Raw genomic sequence first — 20,535 nt, 5'->3', positions numbered from 1 at the left:
TTATGACTTATGAGTAAGTACTAAGTGCATTATAGTTGGTGTGTACTTTAGAATCGTTATCTCAAAAAAGTATACTCATTTTGTTAATGTTAATATTTTTTGTAGTACCTATACCTAGGCATCATATTAAATATTAAAACCATAACAACATTTAAAATAAAATAAATTAAAAACATTTTGACAGTTGTTTACAAAATAATGTAAATATTAACCCTCCCTTATTTTTATTTTACACCAAATTAGTACCAGAATTTGAACAAAAAAAGTACTCAACAAAAATAATTTTAAAAAGTATTTATATTGAAAACATTAGTAAAACAATTTTATTTAAGTGTTTAACAATTACTGTGTATAAACACCAATTAATATTTTTAAATTTATAAAAATGAAATAGATTAAGTAGGTATGTATCGAATGTAACCAGGACACAATAGCTACTACACATAATAAATGTGTATTATATCATAATTAATAGTATAATTATTTATTATATTAATTATTGATAAAAATATTAAATTATTAGTATTTTATTTATTTAAATTAAATTACAGAATTTTCAATTTTGTATATTTTTCAAGTATATTAATTTATGATAATTATTTTATAAATTAGAAACAACCTATTTACCTAGTGTTATACATGTTAATATTGAGAGTACCTATAAATACTAACGCTATTCAATCTGCCATCTTTTTAAAAAGCGGCATCATAATCCAATGTGTGTAGATACTATGGTAAGAATTAAGAGGTAAAATACTAAAAACCTAACACTAATGGGACAATGGGCTATAATTATTGGAAAATATCAAACTGAAAAATTACCTATAATATGCTATTCATAAAAACTCAGGATTATAAAATAATCTACAAGAGTACTGATAAATCATGTAAATACAATTTGTACCTAGAGACTAGAGTTCAGATTAATTTAATTTAAAAAAATTATTACCATTGTTATATTTTTGTAGTGTTAAAGAAAATTCTAGTACTTTCAATAACAAAATCTACAGAAAAACTAAAATAATTATTCACCTCACATTTAGTAGTTTTTATAAAATTAATTAATTATTCAAAATAAAAACTAGGATTTTCAATTATTTTACATTTATTTTGAGACATAAGCTTATTTCAATAAACCCAAACGGTTTTAATATACACTCAACGACTAAACAAAACTTTCCCTACAGTTCATTCTTCATAGTAGCAATAAAAATTAAAATCTAACTGTAGTTAAAAATATTATGTTTAAATGATTAAAAAAATTATAAAATTTACAAATATTCAAATAGTTTAATAAAAAGTACAATAAACTTTTGACAACCAACATACATTTATAACAAAAATTACACTTAGTACTCTTTAAACAGTATAAAAGAACATTCATTCTTAATACCTATAAATTTGTAAGTTGACTTTAAAATATTATAAAAAAAAGTGATTATTTTAATAAATAGGTAGGTAATTTTAATTGATTTATTTTAAACAAGAATATTGTTCTTTACAATTTATAGCAAGCTTATTAATTTTCATGAAACAGTATATTGTAAGAATTTTTGTAAAAGCATAGTATATTTTTAACTTTTAACATTGTACTTACCTCAAGAGTTAAGGATTAGATTGAACGTGGCTCAAATTTGAATTTTATTCTATCTCAATAATTATGACAGTAAATTAATTGTTATATAATTTAATTCTTCATAAACATTTATGAATAATAATTATACTAAATTGTGTAATGTTTATAAATAACAGTACTTATAATATGTAAATGAAAAAAGGCAATAACAAGGAAAATCATTTTTGTAGCCATGACCTCTAATCAATACATCCAACAAAATTCAAAATTCTCAAATGTAGTTCAATATTGACGTAAAAGAAATATAACAAATTTAAAAATAAAAATCAGACTTAAAAAAAAATGAGATCGACATCAGACTTTTATCTTCTCAGAATAATACATAATAAACATTAATAAAATCAACTAACCATACTTTCAGCAAAATATTTCAACTCAAAAATAACCATTACATCATAATCATCATTGAATTTCCATCCAATGATGCTGAAACACTATTTGAACATGTTTTCATCATACAGTGTCTAGTAAACATCAGGAAACAATTTGCAGATTCTGGAAATAAAAATTAAAAATGATTTTTTTTTATGTTTTTATTTTTTTTTTTTGAAAACATTTAATTCTCAAAAGATCATACATGAGTCTAAAATTGTTTAAAATTATGAATACTGTTCTAAATCCGTTTAGGCGGTTGATACGAACACAATGGAAAATTGTTTATTCTTTTAGGTATACTTATGTTATTACGTAGGCGGTAGGCATAATCAATAATTATAATATTTAATAATAATAATAATAATAATAATAATAATAATAATAATAATATTAATAATAATAATAGTAATAAATAACATTTATTTATTATTTAATCCTAAGTTAGGTTATTTTTCAGTTTGTGATAACCTAAATACACGAGCCATCACATTGAGTTTCATCCGCTGGAAGCGGTTCTCAACCAAAGTGGTATCATCTATAATAAACAATATTAGAGTATAAAATATTGAATTTTTTTTAGTCATTATATTAATAATAACAACTAATAAAAATTAAACACAATTTTTTTTCTTTTAAATTTTTAAAATGTTTAAAGTGAGAATTTTGTGCTGTTGCTAAATAATATTCTATTTAGAAGCATTTAAAATTGTCTTTTATAATTGTATTTTAGGTTTTTGGCCTTATTATTAAGAGATCCAACAAAAGGGGCTCAGCAGCTATACAAATTTTTAAAAAATAAATAAAAACAATTTGTCAAATTTCACAGTCCAATCGGATCATTAACTTTAGCAGATCTTTGTTCGAAATTGGCGAGTTTTTTAATCACATTAATGCTTGTCAGCACAATACTATCTAATAGCATATGCCAAATGAGTAGTGACACAATAATACTGTTCTAATTCTGATAAGCAATTATCAAAGTGCATCTCACTTTGAAAGAAAAACTAAAAATTTTATGTAAAAATACATACATCTAAATGAAAGATATCCTACGCTAATAATAGTTAATTAAATCTTGGTATACTGACTATTCAGGTTTAATTTAATCTAGATAAATAATTATAAGGTATAAATCCAATAAAATCTGTTCCGATTAGACTATATGTAACATTCTATAACTTATAAGTGTGTCATTTCTAATGATTTAAGATCACCCCCCAGAATTGCCATTTGTATTGTATCCGAAGCCATGTCGGCGCTGCTTGAAGACTCCGTGTAGCTAGGTGTACCTTCCGTCCATGTGGCTTCCACAGATTGTCTGCCTGCTGAACCCCCGATGCCAGATGTAGTGCTGCCCGATCCCACACTCAATGTAGACGACTTACTCTCGCCGGCGTGCGACGAGCCAGACGGACCATCATTGCGCATTCCTGGAGATGGACGACGTATGCGAGTCATGCTGGAACGTTTATCATACACAAAGTCACGACGAATAGCATCCTCAAATGCTGGAGGTGGAGTTGAACATGTGGAAAATGTACCTTCTGCATCAGTTTGATCACGCGTACGTGTACGAGACATGCTCCGTCGCTTAGATGGTGAACGTTTTAGAGGACACAAAAGTTTCTTGAACACAGATCTAAAATTAAAATAAAATTAAAATAAATGAATGAATAAATAATTAATTTTACATTTTACATACTTGGTCATAAAATCCAAAAATCTAGTTGCATAGAAATCAGGTCTATGTACAGAAACAGAGTCACCATCATGTATAATGGCTTTGAACGTATGCTCTAGTTTTTTCTTTAGTCGATAACTTTGTAATATATCAATAATTCCAACAAATAGTAATAAGCTATCACCACTTCCACTTCTAGCTGGTATGCCACCTCTAGGCGAAGCACAATCTTCATCTGATGAAGTTCCAGTGTCTGCCTGAATACTTTCCATCGCTGTTGAATGGGCCATCAAACGCTGCCGGTTAGCTTCAGCTGTTCGACTTAGAGTAGACGTCTCTGATAAAGTATCTGCATCATTTTCCACAGCCTTGCGTAACCGTGCCACCCGCCGTTCTTCTTTTTCTCTCTGAGCAAGATCGACATTATGAACACCCACTAAAAGACTGTAATCCATTATTTTAAAACTTTCTAGTACTCGACAATCTCTTTGCATAGTTTTGAGAAGAGCTGAATGAGTATCTGGCTCCAAAAAAATACCATCGGGATGGTGTTCTTTAAAGTCTAAATCTTTAAATGTAGGTGATGACTTTTGTCTTTCATCTTTGGAAGCTTTTCTTTTATAAGTCGAACCTTTCAGATCATATTTTTGGTGCATTTTAATGTTAGAAGGTAGTAAATTGTTCATAGCTACTAATCTAATGTTTTTTGAATTGCATTGATAACAATAAAGACCGAAAAATTTTGGCAACAAAGTTCTTGGATTCTGATTCAAATTCATGTAGTATCCAGGAAGTAGTTTTTGTAAAAATTCACCTTCCTTATGCTGTACAGTTTTCATGATAAATTCATCATCCCGTGTGAGGTAAAATATTGATCCACTAGCACCCGGGTTGGATAGTTCACGAAGTGGTGAGTTACAAAACGATATAAGATAATCATCTGGCTGAATACCAAATAAGTCTCTGAAATAACGGAATGCAATTGGAGCATATGTCTTAAAAATAAACTCTGGATAGTGATGAGCTGGAGTGTGATTAGTTCCATCACTTGGAAACACTGTTGTTTCAACAGTCATAAAATCTTGCATTAGTAAATCACGTTCAGGCTTTGAAGCAAGGCCTCCTACTGCATGCTGTATTCCCAGTTGTATTGAACCCATAATTTGACCAGTTTGAATTTTCTTATAGGTGATTTCTCCATCAACACCCACTCTTCTATGTCCAAGTTTCTTCTCTTTTTCTTTGGCTTGGAGATCATCTTGTTCAGCAATTGAGATATCTTTTTCAGTAGCAACATCTAAAACAATCATAAAATAAAATCAGCATCAAGAAATTGTTAAAAATCCATTAAAAAAGGACAAAAATGAATATATAATAACAAACATACATAGTAATTAACATATTATATACATGGAATCATACAAATTATAAAATTATAATTATTTAATAATCTATTCTAAACACATTTTGTTTTTTATTTTTCTAAGGTTCTAATATTATAGTACTTGATATACATATATCTAAAATAGGTAGTTTACATGGACTATACATAAATAGATAATATTAATAGTTTTCAAACGAGGGCGGCGCCTAAAACTGTTTCACTCTACTCACTTCCCATAACTGCATTTTATCTAAATAAAAAGTTAAAACTGCAATGGTAGAATATACACGAACAAGTTTCACATCATAATCTGAAATCTTAGTCAGCGATTTGTAATACTATTGATTGTACTACAAATTAAATTGTAATACGTGGTCTTAAATTTTCGATATTATTACACGTTTTTGGACTAGAGTACATTTCATTCCAAAACATCAAATAAATACCTCGTTGAAAGAATAATCGTCGCCCGATTATCCCAACAAAGAAAATTGTATGGCGCCGTCCACGTTCTCGAAAACATGACAATAGGTCGAATGTCGTTTGGCGAATATAGCTGACAACTGCAGTATACTATACAGTATGTGTCTCTAAAGCCGCGTTGCGTGCTAACATACTATAATATGTATAAATATATAATTCACAGGTACAGTATCAAGCTACTCGTACAATTAAAGTCTTACCCGAAATTTTATGGCATCTTACAAAAAAAATCAGACATTTAAAGAAATCAATCATAGTCGAAGTAACAGTTTTAAATACATTTTATGATTCATGAGTGAAAAACCGTGCTGTAGAAAAGTTAACTGGCGATCACGAACACACATAGAAATCGAAATGATTAAATGTCATTCAACACCACAGAACGACTTATCTGAGTTATCATTTATATAAATTCGATAAAATTGAAAATAATTACTTGTCGTTTTCAATAAACAGATAAGACGATGCGTATGTAAGTAGGATCATAAATTCATAAATAATATCAATCATAAATAGTTTAGTTTAACCTGATTCCTGAGCTATTATATATTTCTACACTGTATATGGGAGTAATACTTCGTCAGTTCGTCATAGACGTTTGATAATAATAGCTAAAATCATACCGCACTCGTAAAAATAACAGATCAGTCAGAATTAAAAACTTTAGATTTTTTTTACAATATCTCGGACGAATACCTATTCTGAATCAAAGCCATTATAATTAATTTGACGTTAACACTAACACTGTATGTGTTTAAAAATTATGTTTTAACTACGAATATAAATAAATCACTAACTAGTGATGGTGAAAATTGTTATTATCGTTATTAATAATGGTTTACATGAAAATTCTAAAAATACTGTCTTACCCACATACTCAGAATTCAAGACCTATACATATTATACGTATGGAGGCACAACTTTTATTTGTGTAGAACGACTAGAACGCTGAACGATCAGTATAATATAAAATGTGCTAAATTTGTCTTTGTAAAATATGCCGGTTAACACGAGCTTTCAAGTATACAATACAATGTAACGATTAATATTCTTTAACAATAAAAGAGTTAATGTATGGTAGTTTCAAGCTTTCATACTATTCAGTATATTACGATTACCCTCCCATTAAACCTTGAAAATACGATATGTACGAGACCATTTTAAACCATTAATTCGCACATTTTGACTATCATCAACATAGGTAATATAATAAATAAAAAAAAAAAAATTCTTTCATTTAATATTTTTTGGAAAAATTAGATTTGATGACAAGCATGTATAGAGTAAAGGCTTTATTAAATATGGTTAACATTTATGAAATATGTTAATTATGATTTTTTTTAGATGTACGTTATACATAATTAAAATAAAAGAAAATATTATTTAATGCTATTATTAGCACAAAAATTACTCTGTTAATTAAACATTTAATCAAATTTTTGAAAATATTAATCCTTGAGAAAATTCATTAATTAACAAATATTTAAATAATAAAACATGAATGTTATTTAAAAAAAAATTCAGACATTTCTATGGGATATATTTTTTTACAGAATTCTAGGCCCAATGATTATACTGAGGAGTCCAATCCATATAATACCTATATATTAAAATAAAAAATCAATTCCAGGATTAAAAAGTCATTTATAACAAAGAGATCAAAACTATTTTCACTAAATCCAATTTCAATATAAACAAGATTATATTATTAAGATAAATTTATTAAAACAAAAATATATAACACCAAACTCTGTTTCTACTGATTTTTATGTTTTACAATAAAATATACATTAAATTTGTTTTAAATAGTTTATTTATTCTCATTTCTTATAAGTATTTATAAATTATACTTGCTCAACAATTTAACAAAATTATTAACTTACCATTAAAAGTCATTAGAAGTTAAGTTAACTTTTAAATTTATATTGTAGCTAAATAAATTTTATTTATTTGATATAAATATACATTTAATTAAGTGTAAACTCAATTATGAATGCAATAATATCAACTAATTTCCATAAAATGTAAAACTATATTTAAATACTTATACAATTTCTGAAATTTAAATTTACCTATTATTAAAACTTAAATATTAGTTCAACATTTTTGAAAAATGAATTAACTAAAAATTGCTTTATTCTTTCATTAAATAAATGGCTTAGATTTATTTTTGTGAAATTTAATTAAAAATTTAAAAATCTATTTTATAAATAAACATGGCTTATTAACTCTGTTGATAATAGAATGTACATTATTTAGAATATATTATAAAACCTAAATTAAAAATAGAAACTAGAAAAAAATGTTTTATTTTGTGTGTATATATTTTACTCATTTTTCAAAATTTAATTAATTTTAGCTATTATAATATTTTTGGTAATTACTAATCAATAATTTCCATGATATACATAATATGACAAGACAAAATTAATAGTAAAGTAATAGATATCTAGGGAAGTTCTATTATCTTTATTTAATTTAAAAAAAGTAGGTACTTAATTATTAAACCGTATATTGAACTAATATGATTATAAATTAAAATCAATTAAAATCAATTAAAATAAAAAAAAAAACTGAAAATGGAAATTTAAAAAAATATATAAGTATTGCTTTTATAAATATTTTTCATATGGATACACAAATCTATTTTTGAATATTTAAATCTATTCCTAATAATCTATAGCTTTCTTTTATAAAACTCTACTGAATATAAATAAAAATATGTTTAAATCTCAATCATTGGATTATTATGACATAACATATTGCATACATTTTTGGATGGTCATTTATCATTCATAATAGAAAAACAATCCTAAGAGTAGTTTTAGCTAACATCATACATGTTAATAAAGCATATATAAAAAAATCATGTACCCTAATATTAAGAACTTTGATTAATCATAATATTATATCAAATAGTAAATAATAATAAATTTAATACTTTTTTATATTATTAATTTGACAAATTCAGTTAGTGCTAACAAAATATATATAAGTATAAACATTAAAAATATTGGTAATTAAGAAAAGTAAACATCTAAAATTTCTAATAATTAAAAAAAAAAAAAAACCATTTAAATCTAACAATTAATTAAACATGGCTGCACATAAGTTTAATCGATGCTATTAATTTTTTATGTCTAATAAATTATTATTTTTTATTTATTTATTTATAGGCATAATAATATAAACATTTAAAAGTAAAATTGTTTAATGTCATAGCAAAACTGTATTAGTTTATGCCTACCAACCAACTTCATTATAATTACTAAGTATAGCCTAGGAAGATTAAACTAATACTTATTTTATTAATAATTTTGATAATAAACTTACAAATTATATAAATTAGTTATACAAATAGTTTTAGAAATAATAGGTAATGGTCAATGAAGTACAGATGTAACAAGTAATCTACTACATTTGTTACAATTTTTTTTTGGTAATTTACCGGTAACCACTCACTATAACTATGTGACTGGGCAAACCCTTTTCCCATTGTGAGATAAGTAGAACTAAGGACCTAAAGTGATAAATGAAGAGTATAAATAAATTTGAATCAATTTTATTTATTCATACAACTATTAACAACAATGAAAATTATGTAGACCAACAAACCGAGCACGTTGAATGTTTAAGAAGTGTTATAAAACAAAATTATGATTTATAAGTATGAAGCAAAACAACATTTCCTGTTTGAAAAGCAATTGAATGGTAAAAATCTATGCAATATGCATCAGCTGTTAAATGAATCAATTAGGTAAGTATTACTATTATAAAATACCTAGGTAATATTTTATTAGACAAAAACATTTTTAATAAATTAATACAATTTTATAGATTATAAGCAAATAGATATCAATTTACTTAATTTTTTTTTTTTTGCATTCCTACAAAAATTTGTAAGTAAAATGAGTAGATCACTTATAACACTGTTACTAGAAATGGTATTAAAATATTACTGTACATATAACCATAAAAACCAATACCATTATCATTTAATTGCTTTAAACAATAGTCATTTATTGGATGCTAAAATTAATTATTTTAAAAATAAGAATAATATATTATAATACATAATAATTATATCAATAATATTCAACTTACCTTTTTCAAGTGTTGATTCAATCTGTTCTTCAACGGCAGGTCTGATATCATTAGTAGCCATTTTGTTTAAGATTTTGCTACTTGATTATCTGTATCTATGCATGACCCAGCAACCTCGTTTAATTTAGCAGCTACTAACTCATTGAACCGTTGACAATAGCCTTTGCTGATATTAGTAAATAGTGCAAAGTGAGTTTCGTAACACACTTGTGAGCTATTGGTGTCTTGATCAAAAGCTTTGGCAACAACCCGAAATCCTTGTTTGTTCAAGAGCACACAAAACTGTTGATTTTCAAGAGTTTCAATATTCAAATAAACACCATCAGAAACTTTCAAGGGCGATATACTAATATGATTCAACAGGGATATCTCACTCTCAATCACAGATTTTGCTTCAGTGTACCAATCAAGTGGCGTTTCCATGTAAGTGATTCACCTGAAACATATAAAAAACTCATTAACGTTTTGGTAACAACAATCAAGATGAACCAGTTTAAGCCAAGGTTAACAATGTTTTGCCTAACCTAAAAAAAAAATGGTTTAAGTTGAAGGACGCAAATGGCTTGAATATTAAAAACATAAAAAATACATGTAAACGACGGCCAAACCAGAGTCAACAATAATAAGAGGCGGTCGAAAGCTAGGAAAATCGTTAATGGTTAGTGTATTAAGATGCACACAACAGATACTGTAAACTTGATATTAGTAGGAATAATTTTTGGATAGGGCAAAATGACTTACGGGTGGGTGTTTTGTTCAAAGGTCGACCAGGTAATCTAAAGGAAAGGGCGGGAACCGTTGTGCCATCCGTTTTAATACAAAAAAAAACACGTCGAGTGAATTCTATAACAGAACATTTTCGCGAAATTTAAAAAACGCATAATAATAATAATAATAATAATATTAATAATAATAGTATTATACAATAACTAAATATCTACAAAATAATCACAGAACCCGAAAAATTATCACTAGTCTTCACGAATCACAGGTACTGATAATAGGAACGGTTTCGGGTGTTGAAGTTAGCGACGATCGATGATGAACCATTTTCCACTTATTTCTTTGAAAACACCGTCTGTCGCCGTCACCACAGGACTGCGCGGGTTCAGCTGGATTTCATGTATACTCGCGCATCTCCGTCCCACTTCGCACAATATTAATATTATTTCGTTCCGTCACGAATATTATAACAATATTATATTAATGTTATAATGTGTACGTCGAACGAATTCTTTTTTACGTTTGCAAATTCTATAAAAAAAAAAGAAAAAATACATAAACGGAAATAAACGCATTTTAAAAGAACTCGACAGTGTTTCAATTTTACCTACATTTCCTTACACAGTTAGTAGACACCTACCTACTTGCTTTATACTATTATACTACTTGCTATGTATGACATGAAAGCGAAACGATCGAAAACTTTTAGAGATCGCCGCGCACTACATCCCGACGGCCGCGATACACCGATACTACCTACCTACCTACCTATACATTCTATTATGATAGGTAATATGTGTATAGGTACGTAGATGGTGTTTGTGATCCGAACGATAATCGCGAGACCGTGGTCAATAATACTACGGCACGAATAATCTAAGTAAAAGAACGAAATAAAAAACAATGTAGATCACGAAATTTGATCGATTTGAGTTTCCCGTCACGTACTTTCGTAGGTATTTATTATTTTGCGATCGAACGACGCGCGACTAGCCGCCCGGACTAGGTACGCCGCAGTGACTATGCAATTGGTACGATTTTAAAAACGGTAAATGGGCGTACAGCTCTCTGTACGTAGGTAATGGACAACCAAATACAGCACCTACCTCTCGCAGTACACCAGTGTATACCGTATACCTAGTTAATAGGCGGGCACCAACATACACGCTTTACGTAGAAAGTATCAGCGTAAAATAATAATGTCATGATTGTACAGCTACGTCGGCGACGACCTAAAACGTCTCCGAACGCGATATTAGATAGCCATAGCAAGGTTAGCTTGGTAGCTAGATATTCCTGCACGTGCGTTTTATTTTTTTGTCATTTTATCGGCTTTATGGCACCTGAACCACCGCAGTTTATCGTATGAATTACCTAATGAATCAAAATGCGATCGTAAAAAATATATTATACCTACTGACTACTGTATTACTATGACAATACGATACAATTAAACGTCGCAGCACTTGCAGATAAATCATATTTAATAGTAGGTATAGGTGATTGGGCGATTGGCAATAACCTACATAATATTATAATATATTATATATTATTATATACGATCGAAATACGTAGTAGATACCCACCCACAACTGTTATACTGTCGTACACTCGTACCTATTTGAAGACGTGGTCTAAACCATAGAACTATAAGGAAATTGATTTATTGATATGTCTTTAATCTAAATACATTTATTAGCCATTAGGTATTTTTTTATATTGCAGAGAGAATAATACCTAAGTATTTTTTTAATATTATTATACAAGAAAAGCCGCGGTGTCTTGCGTGTTTTCTTGAACAATCATATTTCATAAGTATATAAATAAAATAAGTCCAGCAAATAGATAGGTAGATACTCACAACAGGAAACGTAAATGTTGGCGGCATACCTACCCAATAATACCTATATTACGAGTATATTGTTACAATGATGTAGTCGCCATCAACAAATAACGAAAATTCAGATTTCAGAAAGATTAAATGATTTTTAAGCTAATATATGGCGTATATAGAATACATATTATAATAGTAGCGTTCATGAAATATATAAATGATCTCGTAATTTTTTTTGTACTATGTAGATATGTTTTTCGAGAATATGTCTTTCTTTATTACCATTGGTTATAAATTACAAAAAGTTGATATACACATATATTATAATTTAAAGATAATAAATTTGGTACTTTCGGTCATCGTTTTTTATAATTTTTATAGCATCACTATATCGTCAATGTATAGGCGTTTTTTGTTGGGTAGATCCCATATGACCTTTATTTTTATAATCCGAAATAACTGGTGTTTTTGCTATTGAGATTTATTGGCATTTATATAATGTAACAAACAAATGATATGTAGTTTGTTATGAATAATTTTTTTTTATTGAATTTTTCCATATTTTTTTTTAATACTAAAATATTAATTTTTATAATACCTACTTTTTTTGTCCACTTAAAAAACTTATTAAATTTTACCTTGTTTCAGAAAATTAATCATTATTGTTAATTTATAAGAATACGGGTTTGTAAAATACCATAGACGATGTGTAGATACTTAAAGGAATATAAATTTATTACAATGTGACTGATTATTTTTCTTAATCTAACACCACTTTTAAAACCATCTAAATGAGATACTATTGTTGATTATTAGCAATTCATAGAAAAGTAGTTATTGATTCCAGAGAAATAATTATCCATGTCTCAAAAATCAAAATAAATAGATAGGTGTTTATATTTTTATTAATAACAATTACACATATTTTTTTAATAAAAATTATAGTAAAAATAATGCTTATTGAAATTTAATAACTGTTTTATATTATTACTAGTGAAAATATTACGAGTCTACGACTCCACAGTAAACTTTTAAATGCATTTTATTTATCTTTTTAATAAAAAATCTCGACAAAATAAACGTCAAGAACTATTAAATTAAAAACCACATAAACAATATAAATTATAAATAACCATAATGTTAGATCTTAGATGACACTTCTTAGTATTGTTGGGTTCCGAACGCATTTTACAAGTTTTTATATTTTATTAATTAATAGTTTTCATAAATTAATAACCAAGTCATAAATGAATAAATTAATAACGTGACTATCGTAATAACCTTTGTTGTGAAATGAAGAGTTAATTCATACTTGAAAGGAAGATTGCTAATGGTGGTAGAATATGAAAAACAAATTTGTTAGTAAAAGTGGCTAATACCTATTAATTAAACCACACATTATTAACATTAATATTTTCCTAATTTCTTAGTTTATATAAATGTATGAAAAATTTGTGTAAATATTTTCAATTTTTTTGATTTTTATTTCTCTTGAACGCTATTACGTTAAAAATTATATATATGTACGTTATTTAGATATAAGGTGACCGATCGAAAATTTTTAGGGTACTTTTACAAAAGTTTCAGTTGTTTCGATGAAAATGCATGACTTTGACTGTTAAAAACAAAACCGATTTATATTTAGCATTTTACGCCCAGGGTTTCTAATAAATATAGTGCACGTGTTAAGAAAATAATATAATTTACCTACCTACCAACCCTTCTAATATTTAAAACCCTACAATAATGATGCCCGTATTTAAATTAAATCGTGCCAAAGTAATAAAATGATTTTTAGTCATACATAATAATGGTTTATCGTTGATTATAAAATCTCATAATACAAAATATACTATTGTATTGAAGATAAATGGTGTTTTCTAAATTGTACAGTCCATACGCGTTAAATTTAACACTTAACGTTCAATTCTTCTATTGTTCCAAATAAAAGCTTATTGTCCGTTGGTGACGGTGTTTAATAATTAAGCTTATTGGATAAGTTCATTGATTAAATGTATAACTTATAAGTTATTGTTTCACCTAAAAATTGATACTAAACACTATTATCTATATAATAGTTATAGGTTTACTTCTTTTTATAATTTTTAAATGATAAATAGTGTTATGAATAAAAAGCACTCAAACTTAGTTTAATATACACGCACTTAAGAACTAAAAGTTAACTATACAATTTATAAAAAAATATCTGCAAATGCGTACTTTCAAAGTTAATTATTTGAAAATTGGCAAATATAAATAAATAAATAAATAAAAAATGTATGTAATATTATCATATACATAGTAGGTACAATTCCTTTTTGTATAAAGAAAGGAACATTTTATAAATTATAATTATGAAACTTTGAACAACCCTTAAAATATACACACTGCAGTTAGTTAAACTAAATTATTAACAATTTCGAGGTTTTGATGTTGATATTTAATTAACTAAAATTATAAAGGATTAGATTTAATAATATTACATTATAGTACACATTTATTAGTATCTAGTACATTTATTTATAGTGCATTAGTACCTACTACCTATACGTTATGAGCGTTTTGTAATTTTGTATAGGTATTGTATTCTCCGGTTGAGTTTTTGCGCGGAATCCAATGTGCCGATAGAAATGTGTTAACGGAATTAGGCGTGGTCAAGGGCAATAACGAAGCAATACATTGCATATGTATTACAATTCATTATTATAATTTATAGGTATAAATTTATATTATATATACAAAGTATTTAATGTTTATATACATACCTATACAAACGTATTAATATAATAATATAGGTATACAAATAATTTTATTATGAACTCGAGTATTAAACACAAAATTTTTTTAGTTACTTATATACATTCATTGTAAGTTATAACAATAATTTATAATTAATTACATATTAAATCGTGTTTAGGTATACATTTATTAAATACCTCATGAATTTATTTAATAAAATAATTTAAATATAGTATAATAGCTATATATAGTCGACAGTCGTATGTATATGTGACATATACATAGTAAGCTATTATTGTATTAAAGCTCTAAATCATGAAAATCATTTAAAATTGCATCGAAAAAAATAATGATTATTTGATTTTATGTTGAATGAATAAAACTAAAATAGCAACTATAAATGCTGTTCAATAAAAAAAAAAAACATTCTTACTTGTAGGTAATACGCGCGGTGACTGATAAAATCAAACTTTCTTGCTGCAGGTATATAGGTATATGTAAGGAAATAATGCCTCTACGTGTTGTTTGATTAGCGCGGAAATTTTTTTTTTTAAGTGTCATAAATTATTATGTCTCTATATTTAATGTAAAGCTATATGTACTTACATAAATATTCTATGTAAATAAATATTTGAAAATTTTATTTTTTCATCTTGCATATGAAATATAAGTAATTATTATTTATCAGATAATACCTAATGGCTATTTTCTGTTATATTTTTATTGTGATATATTTTCATATAGCTAAAAATTATATTGTATGCGATTAATTTACTAAATTATAGTGTAATTACTAATTAATAATATAATATCATATTATCTAAATTTTACTTATTTCTGAACACGCTTTAAAATTATTCATTTAATGATTAGATCTATATACAAACATTTAAGAATAAATTTATAAATATTTAGTTTGGTGATAATTTTGAATTTTAGTTATACTTCCCCTTCAAGCAAAGAATCACTAGTGAGTGACTTCTTAATCATGTAAATCACAATGTATTATTCTTTTTCCTCATATACTTATTGTGCTTTAATTAGTACAGATTGTATATTTATAATAAAAAAATAAAAATAAAAGTTATACTTGGATAAATGATCATAATTAAAAAGTTTTTTGTTTTAAAATTATTATTGAAAACTATAACAAATAATAACAACAATAGTCAATAATAGACTAACTAATTAAACAATAAATTTAAAAATAATAATAATATTAAATTCAAAATGTCTATTCCATTAATAAGTACATTAATTATTCAAGTTACCTAGGTGTTTTATTTAAATAAAACATAGGCTTAAACAAAACATTGAACTTCGACACTTGTGGAAACAATAATTAACATTTATAATCTTTATATTCTATTTTATTATATTATTGAATGTTATCTGGAAAACATTAATCAAAAGTCAAATGTGCATGTAATTATTGTTTATTAGTTTATTACAGTAAAAAATATTTTTTTCTCTTATCAAAAATGACCTTGGATCTTTTAAAAAGTAAAATATCTGTTTAGTAAATATATATAACAATTTTAGTGTCAATAAATTTAGAATAAATGTTTAATATGGTATGATAATTTTTAGTTCTAAATTTTATAACACACTCGTACACTAAACATAAATATATTTCTTTGTAAATAATTAATTAAAATGAATTATACTTAATAATAAGTTATTAATTATTAAAATTACAATTAAATTGTCGACACTAGTTTAATACTATTTAAATATATTTATCGCTAACACAAATTTATAAAACATTAAATCAAACATATTTAAAACATTTAATACTATTTTATACCTACGTAGGTAAAATACATATAATAATTATACAAACAACTAATTTAAAATTAATTTTTAATCTCAATCCGTGAAAATTTAACACCAACAGATTTGTTAGAAGTGTATAGAATAACGTCGGAACAACACTAAGCTACAAAAATCACAATTGTTATTTTGTGTATTGTAAAAATGTGAAACCATTAAGTAATCTTTCACATCTTACTACCAAATAATACTGCTGTAGGTGTTTTACTATGTTCCGTATTTTAAGACGCTCGAACACGGGAATCGACTTAAATATTTGTGTACGTAATTGTTAATTATTACACAACACGAGTTAGCTCCTTAAAAACTAAAACCCTGACCTATAGACAAATACATGCAACAAGCATTTTACGAAAAATAAACACGAAAATGTAATAAACACGTCGCGACAATCTTATTATTGGTCTTACTTACGGTTTCGTATGCCGAAAGATAAAAAAGGTCACATTTTTTCAACGTTGACCACAGAACATGGAATGATTCGTATCTAAATGTCGGTGTGGCGTCTGCTGTTAATACACTCATTTCACTTATAGCATTTAGATTTTTTTGTATAGATACAAAAAAAATGATTAAAAATTAATCAATTTATAACATATATTTAATCCGAATGGACATTAACTATATTAGTTGAAAAAGTTCTACGCAAAAAGAATTAAATATTAAGATATGTAATTGCACATAAGTCATAAAAATAATACGAACATTAAGCGTTTGCTATTTACTGTATTAATAAATTCTTGTATTCTGTTACTCTTCAGTTGTTAACTTTTAAACGTGATACAACATTGTATAAATTTTTTGGCGATAGATAAAAATATGATTATAGTAAATTGGTTAATAATAATAATTTTAAAGTTGCTGACAATCGAACAATTTAATATTTAAAACGTGTGTTACTTCGTATTGATAAAAGAAGGTATATTTTATACCTACATTACGTAACATAGTATTCAATAACTAATCATAAAATATCTGAATATATATATAATATCGTATTAGCAAATCTTTTATAGCTATAGTGTAGCTACGTTCCGTGGTATAAATGTGTTCCACGGTAAGTATTACTACACGCTATACGCATGCCGATATATTATATTACACAGTGGTGGATAAAAGTGGGGGTGGTTAAGGGGCTGAAGCCATCCCCTTGGATACTATTTCAATGTTTCTTGCTCGTAAGTATTAGTTAGCTTATTAAATTTTGTTTGTTTAGTATAAACATAAACATTAAAGTTTCTAACAGTACCAACAATACTTTATAGTTTATAATATAATGTTTATCGTTAACATCTTTTAAAAGCTACGAAATACGAATGTTTAATTTATTTATTAGAATACACAAGGCCAAATTTATTAGCTCCGTGAAAGCATTTGTGCTCATATTCTTTAATATAGATTCATATTTTTACTAATTTTTTCCTAAAAGTATAGTCGTTTAGCAACTATACATAATAGTTTTTTTGGTATTTTTTTAGATTCTGAGCGAAATGATTTTATTATGGTGTATACAATAAATTACTGATAAAATGCTGCAATTTTCAAAATGAAAGTGGTTTTGAACTTTTTTTAGCTTATTTAAAACAATAGGTTTACAGTAAAATATTTTTACCAATATCAATCTATGATTCATTTGATTTTTATTCAATATTTTACCAAAATCTTGAATTAAAATAGAAATTTTATATGGTAATTCATGAAAGGTACTTGATGTTCAAATAAATTCATTAAAAGTCGGTATAATCGCTATGGTTAGTATAGGAAAATAGGTGTTGTTTCTTTGCTCGTTTTCAATTTATATCTATTTTTGAGACTTCAACTATACCCCTATTTACCATAATCATACGTATATTTTGAAGAAATTATAATTCAAACAAATTAAATTTTTTTAATCACACATTTGGACAGTAAATCACAAAACTTATAAATAAATAAAGTAATAAAGATTATAATTTTCAGTAAATAATTCCTTAAAAATATTATTTAGAAAAATGTAATCGACGAAGAAAAAACCAACGAGTCACTCAGTATATACATTTATACAGTATATTATGATGTTACTATATCTATAGTAATATTAATATCATTGTAATATTATCAGTATACACTATACATGTATAATGTATATATCATATAGCCATTTGGTAAACACTATCGTTATTTGCCATCGTCTAGACTCTAGACTCGCGTGTAAGGGTCATCTAAATGGATTTTTTTTTTTGTAAAACAATAATAAAACAAAAATTCCAAAATGTACAACAGGCATAATCGATTTCACCCAAATACATTATACTTACGTATTAAATATCTACCGTTCGATCGACATTGCAGATTGTAAAATCATTTCATAAAATATTTTTATACCTATACGTCTGATTGTCGATAGTTTAGTTAGGTACATCTCCGTAGGCACTTAATTGCATTTGTGCATTAGTAAGGAATTCTTAATAGTACATTACGTATAATAATATGTTTCGTAACTTTTTTTTAGTAATAAGATTATTGCTAATACTGTTCAATTTAATTATACAGGCATTGTAGTTTTTGTAGCTACTATAACTGAGAACATTTACATGCATTTATATAGTAGGCAACTTCTATTAGTAGCCAATCTACATTTATGATTTACACATATCAATCACCACTGTGGTACACTCGTACTCTTATATTTATATAGTCGGTAAACATAAATACAAGACATTATGCATATACTATAGCGTACGATGATTACGATGTACCCACCTATTTACATCAATAAAAAATAGTCATTTTATTTAATTAAATTACTCATGAATAAAAACACTTTATTTGAAAATATTCAATAAATAAATCAAACTGATAAAGTTATTGAAGCCTTATTGATATTTTAATCGATTATATAAATGAGTCATCATGTCCTTAATGAAAATATACATTTTTATAAGTTTATTATTAGCTTAAATCAAATCAATATTGATGTAGAGACCTATAAGAGCCCACCTCTTATAACTTAACTACAAATGACACGGCTACAATATACTGGGTAATTATTTAACGTAAGACATCCAACAAATATTAACATTTATGAAAATATATTTTTTTGAATAATTTAATTATTTTAATTAATTTTTAAATTATTCAGTAAACTAAATGATTTAAAATTATATAAAAGTCAATATTAAATTATCTTGTTACTTATTGAAAATATACTAAAGGTAAGTCCTTAAAGCTGGTAAATAAATTATTGGTAACATAAATTGATCGAGTGTACTACACAAGTAAGAAAACAAAGATAATTGTAGCTGTGTAAATATCTAAATGTACTGTATTCAATAAAATAAACGACTAAGTTAAATCGAAAGATATAAAAAATCATATTATAATTTATAGTTTTAATTTAATAAATACTATTGATAATTAACATGTCTTAGATTAGTTTTTATAAATGTATTTAACTTTATCGAACTTGATTGATTTAAAAAAAAAAAATTGTTCTTTTTTTAAAAATAAGTATAATTTTTGATATTGTGATAGCAGTAGTAATAGTAATTATAGTTCATAATCAATTAACGAACGAATGACTTAGGCGTATAAAAGTAGGTAAGAGCGTGTTACATGACTAAAGGTAAGTTTGGTTGCCTGTAGTTATGGTGATTAGAAATTTTTTTTATACTATGACTATAATAATTACAATCTATACAAAAATAAATAAATGTATTAACACTAATAATAACAGATAGATTGTGATGCAGATGGCTTGATGG

The 20,535-nt window shown here is 26.0% G+C and overlaps 1 protein-coding gene and 1 long non-coding RNA gene across 9 annotated transcripts; both read right to left on the bottom strand.

The window, feature by feature from the left end:
* Window positions 1-1,940: 1,940 nt before the first annotated feature.
* Window positions 1,941-9,813, bottom strand: LOC112592939 (phosphatidylinositol 4-phosphate 5-kinase type-1 alpha-like). 5 transcript variants are annotated; one of them, XM_025337108.1, is made up of 4 exons: window positions 9,664-9,813; window positions 3,714-4,989; window positions 3,301-3,650; window positions 1,941-2,131 (listed from the first exon to the last, which is right to left on the bottom strand). In XM_025337108.1, exons 1-4 carry the CDS (start codon window positions 9,722-9,724, stop codon window positions 2,025-2,027), a joined length of 1,794 nt encoding a protein of 597 aa, XP_025192893.1. In that variant the 5' UTR covers window positions 9,725-9,813; the 3' UTR covers window positions 1,941-2,024. The 5 variants fall into 5 exon arrangements, with proteins under 5 accessions (XP_025192893.1, XP_025192895.1, XP_025192896.1 ...); XM_025337110.1 differs by lacking the exon at window positions 1,941-2,131 and adding an exon at window positions 2,406-2,546; XM_025337111.1 differs by lacking the exon at window positions 1,941-2,131 and adding an exon at window positions 2,406-2,546 and having other exon boundaries at window positions 3,397-3,650.
* A 42-nt stretch (window positions 9,814-9,855) lies between these two features.
* On the bottom strand, window positions 9,856-11,521 carry LOC112592941. Of its 4 annotated transcripts, none has more exons than XR_003114570.1 (5): window positions 10,998-11,521; window positions 10,605-10,917; window positions 10,405-10,506; window positions 10,038-10,099; window positions 9,856-9,945 (listed from the first exon to the last, which is right to left on the bottom strand). It is a non-coding gene; the product is annotated as an uncharacterized LOC112592941 (long non-coding RNA). The 4 variants fall into 4 exon arrangements; XR_003114572.1 differs by having other exon boundaries at window positions 10,616-10,917; window positions 10,998-11,519; XR_003114571.1 differs by having other exon boundaries at window positions 10,621-10,917; window positions 10,994-11,515.
* Window positions 11,522-20,535: the final 9,014 nt, after the last annotated feature.

Source organism: Melanaphis sacchari, unplaced genomic scaffold, assembly GCF_002803265.2.
Source record: "Melanaphis sacchari strain LSU unplaced genomic scaffold, SCAv2.0 Contig19_pilon_pilon, whole genome shotgun sequence".
In the NCBI taxonomy this organism is placed as follows: Eukaryota; Metazoa; Arthropoda; class Insecta; order Hemiptera; family Aphididae; genus Melanaphis; species Melanaphis sacchari.
This window is presented reverse-complemented; position numbering and strand designations above follow the sequence as displayed.

Coding starts and splice junctions, on each gene's coding strand:
- LOC112592939 (XM_025337107.1), bottom strand. CDS start 9,724: ATGGCTACTAATGATATCAGACCTGCCGTTGAAGAACAGATTGAATCA. Junction 4,990..9,663: donor TGAATCAACACTTGAAAAAG/GTAAGTTGAATA, acceptor TGATTGTTTTAG/ATGTTGCTACTGAAAAAGAT. Junction 3,651..3,713: donor TTTTTGGATTTTATGACCAA/GTATGTAAAATG, acceptor TTTTAATTTTAG/ATCTGTGTTCAAGAAACTTT.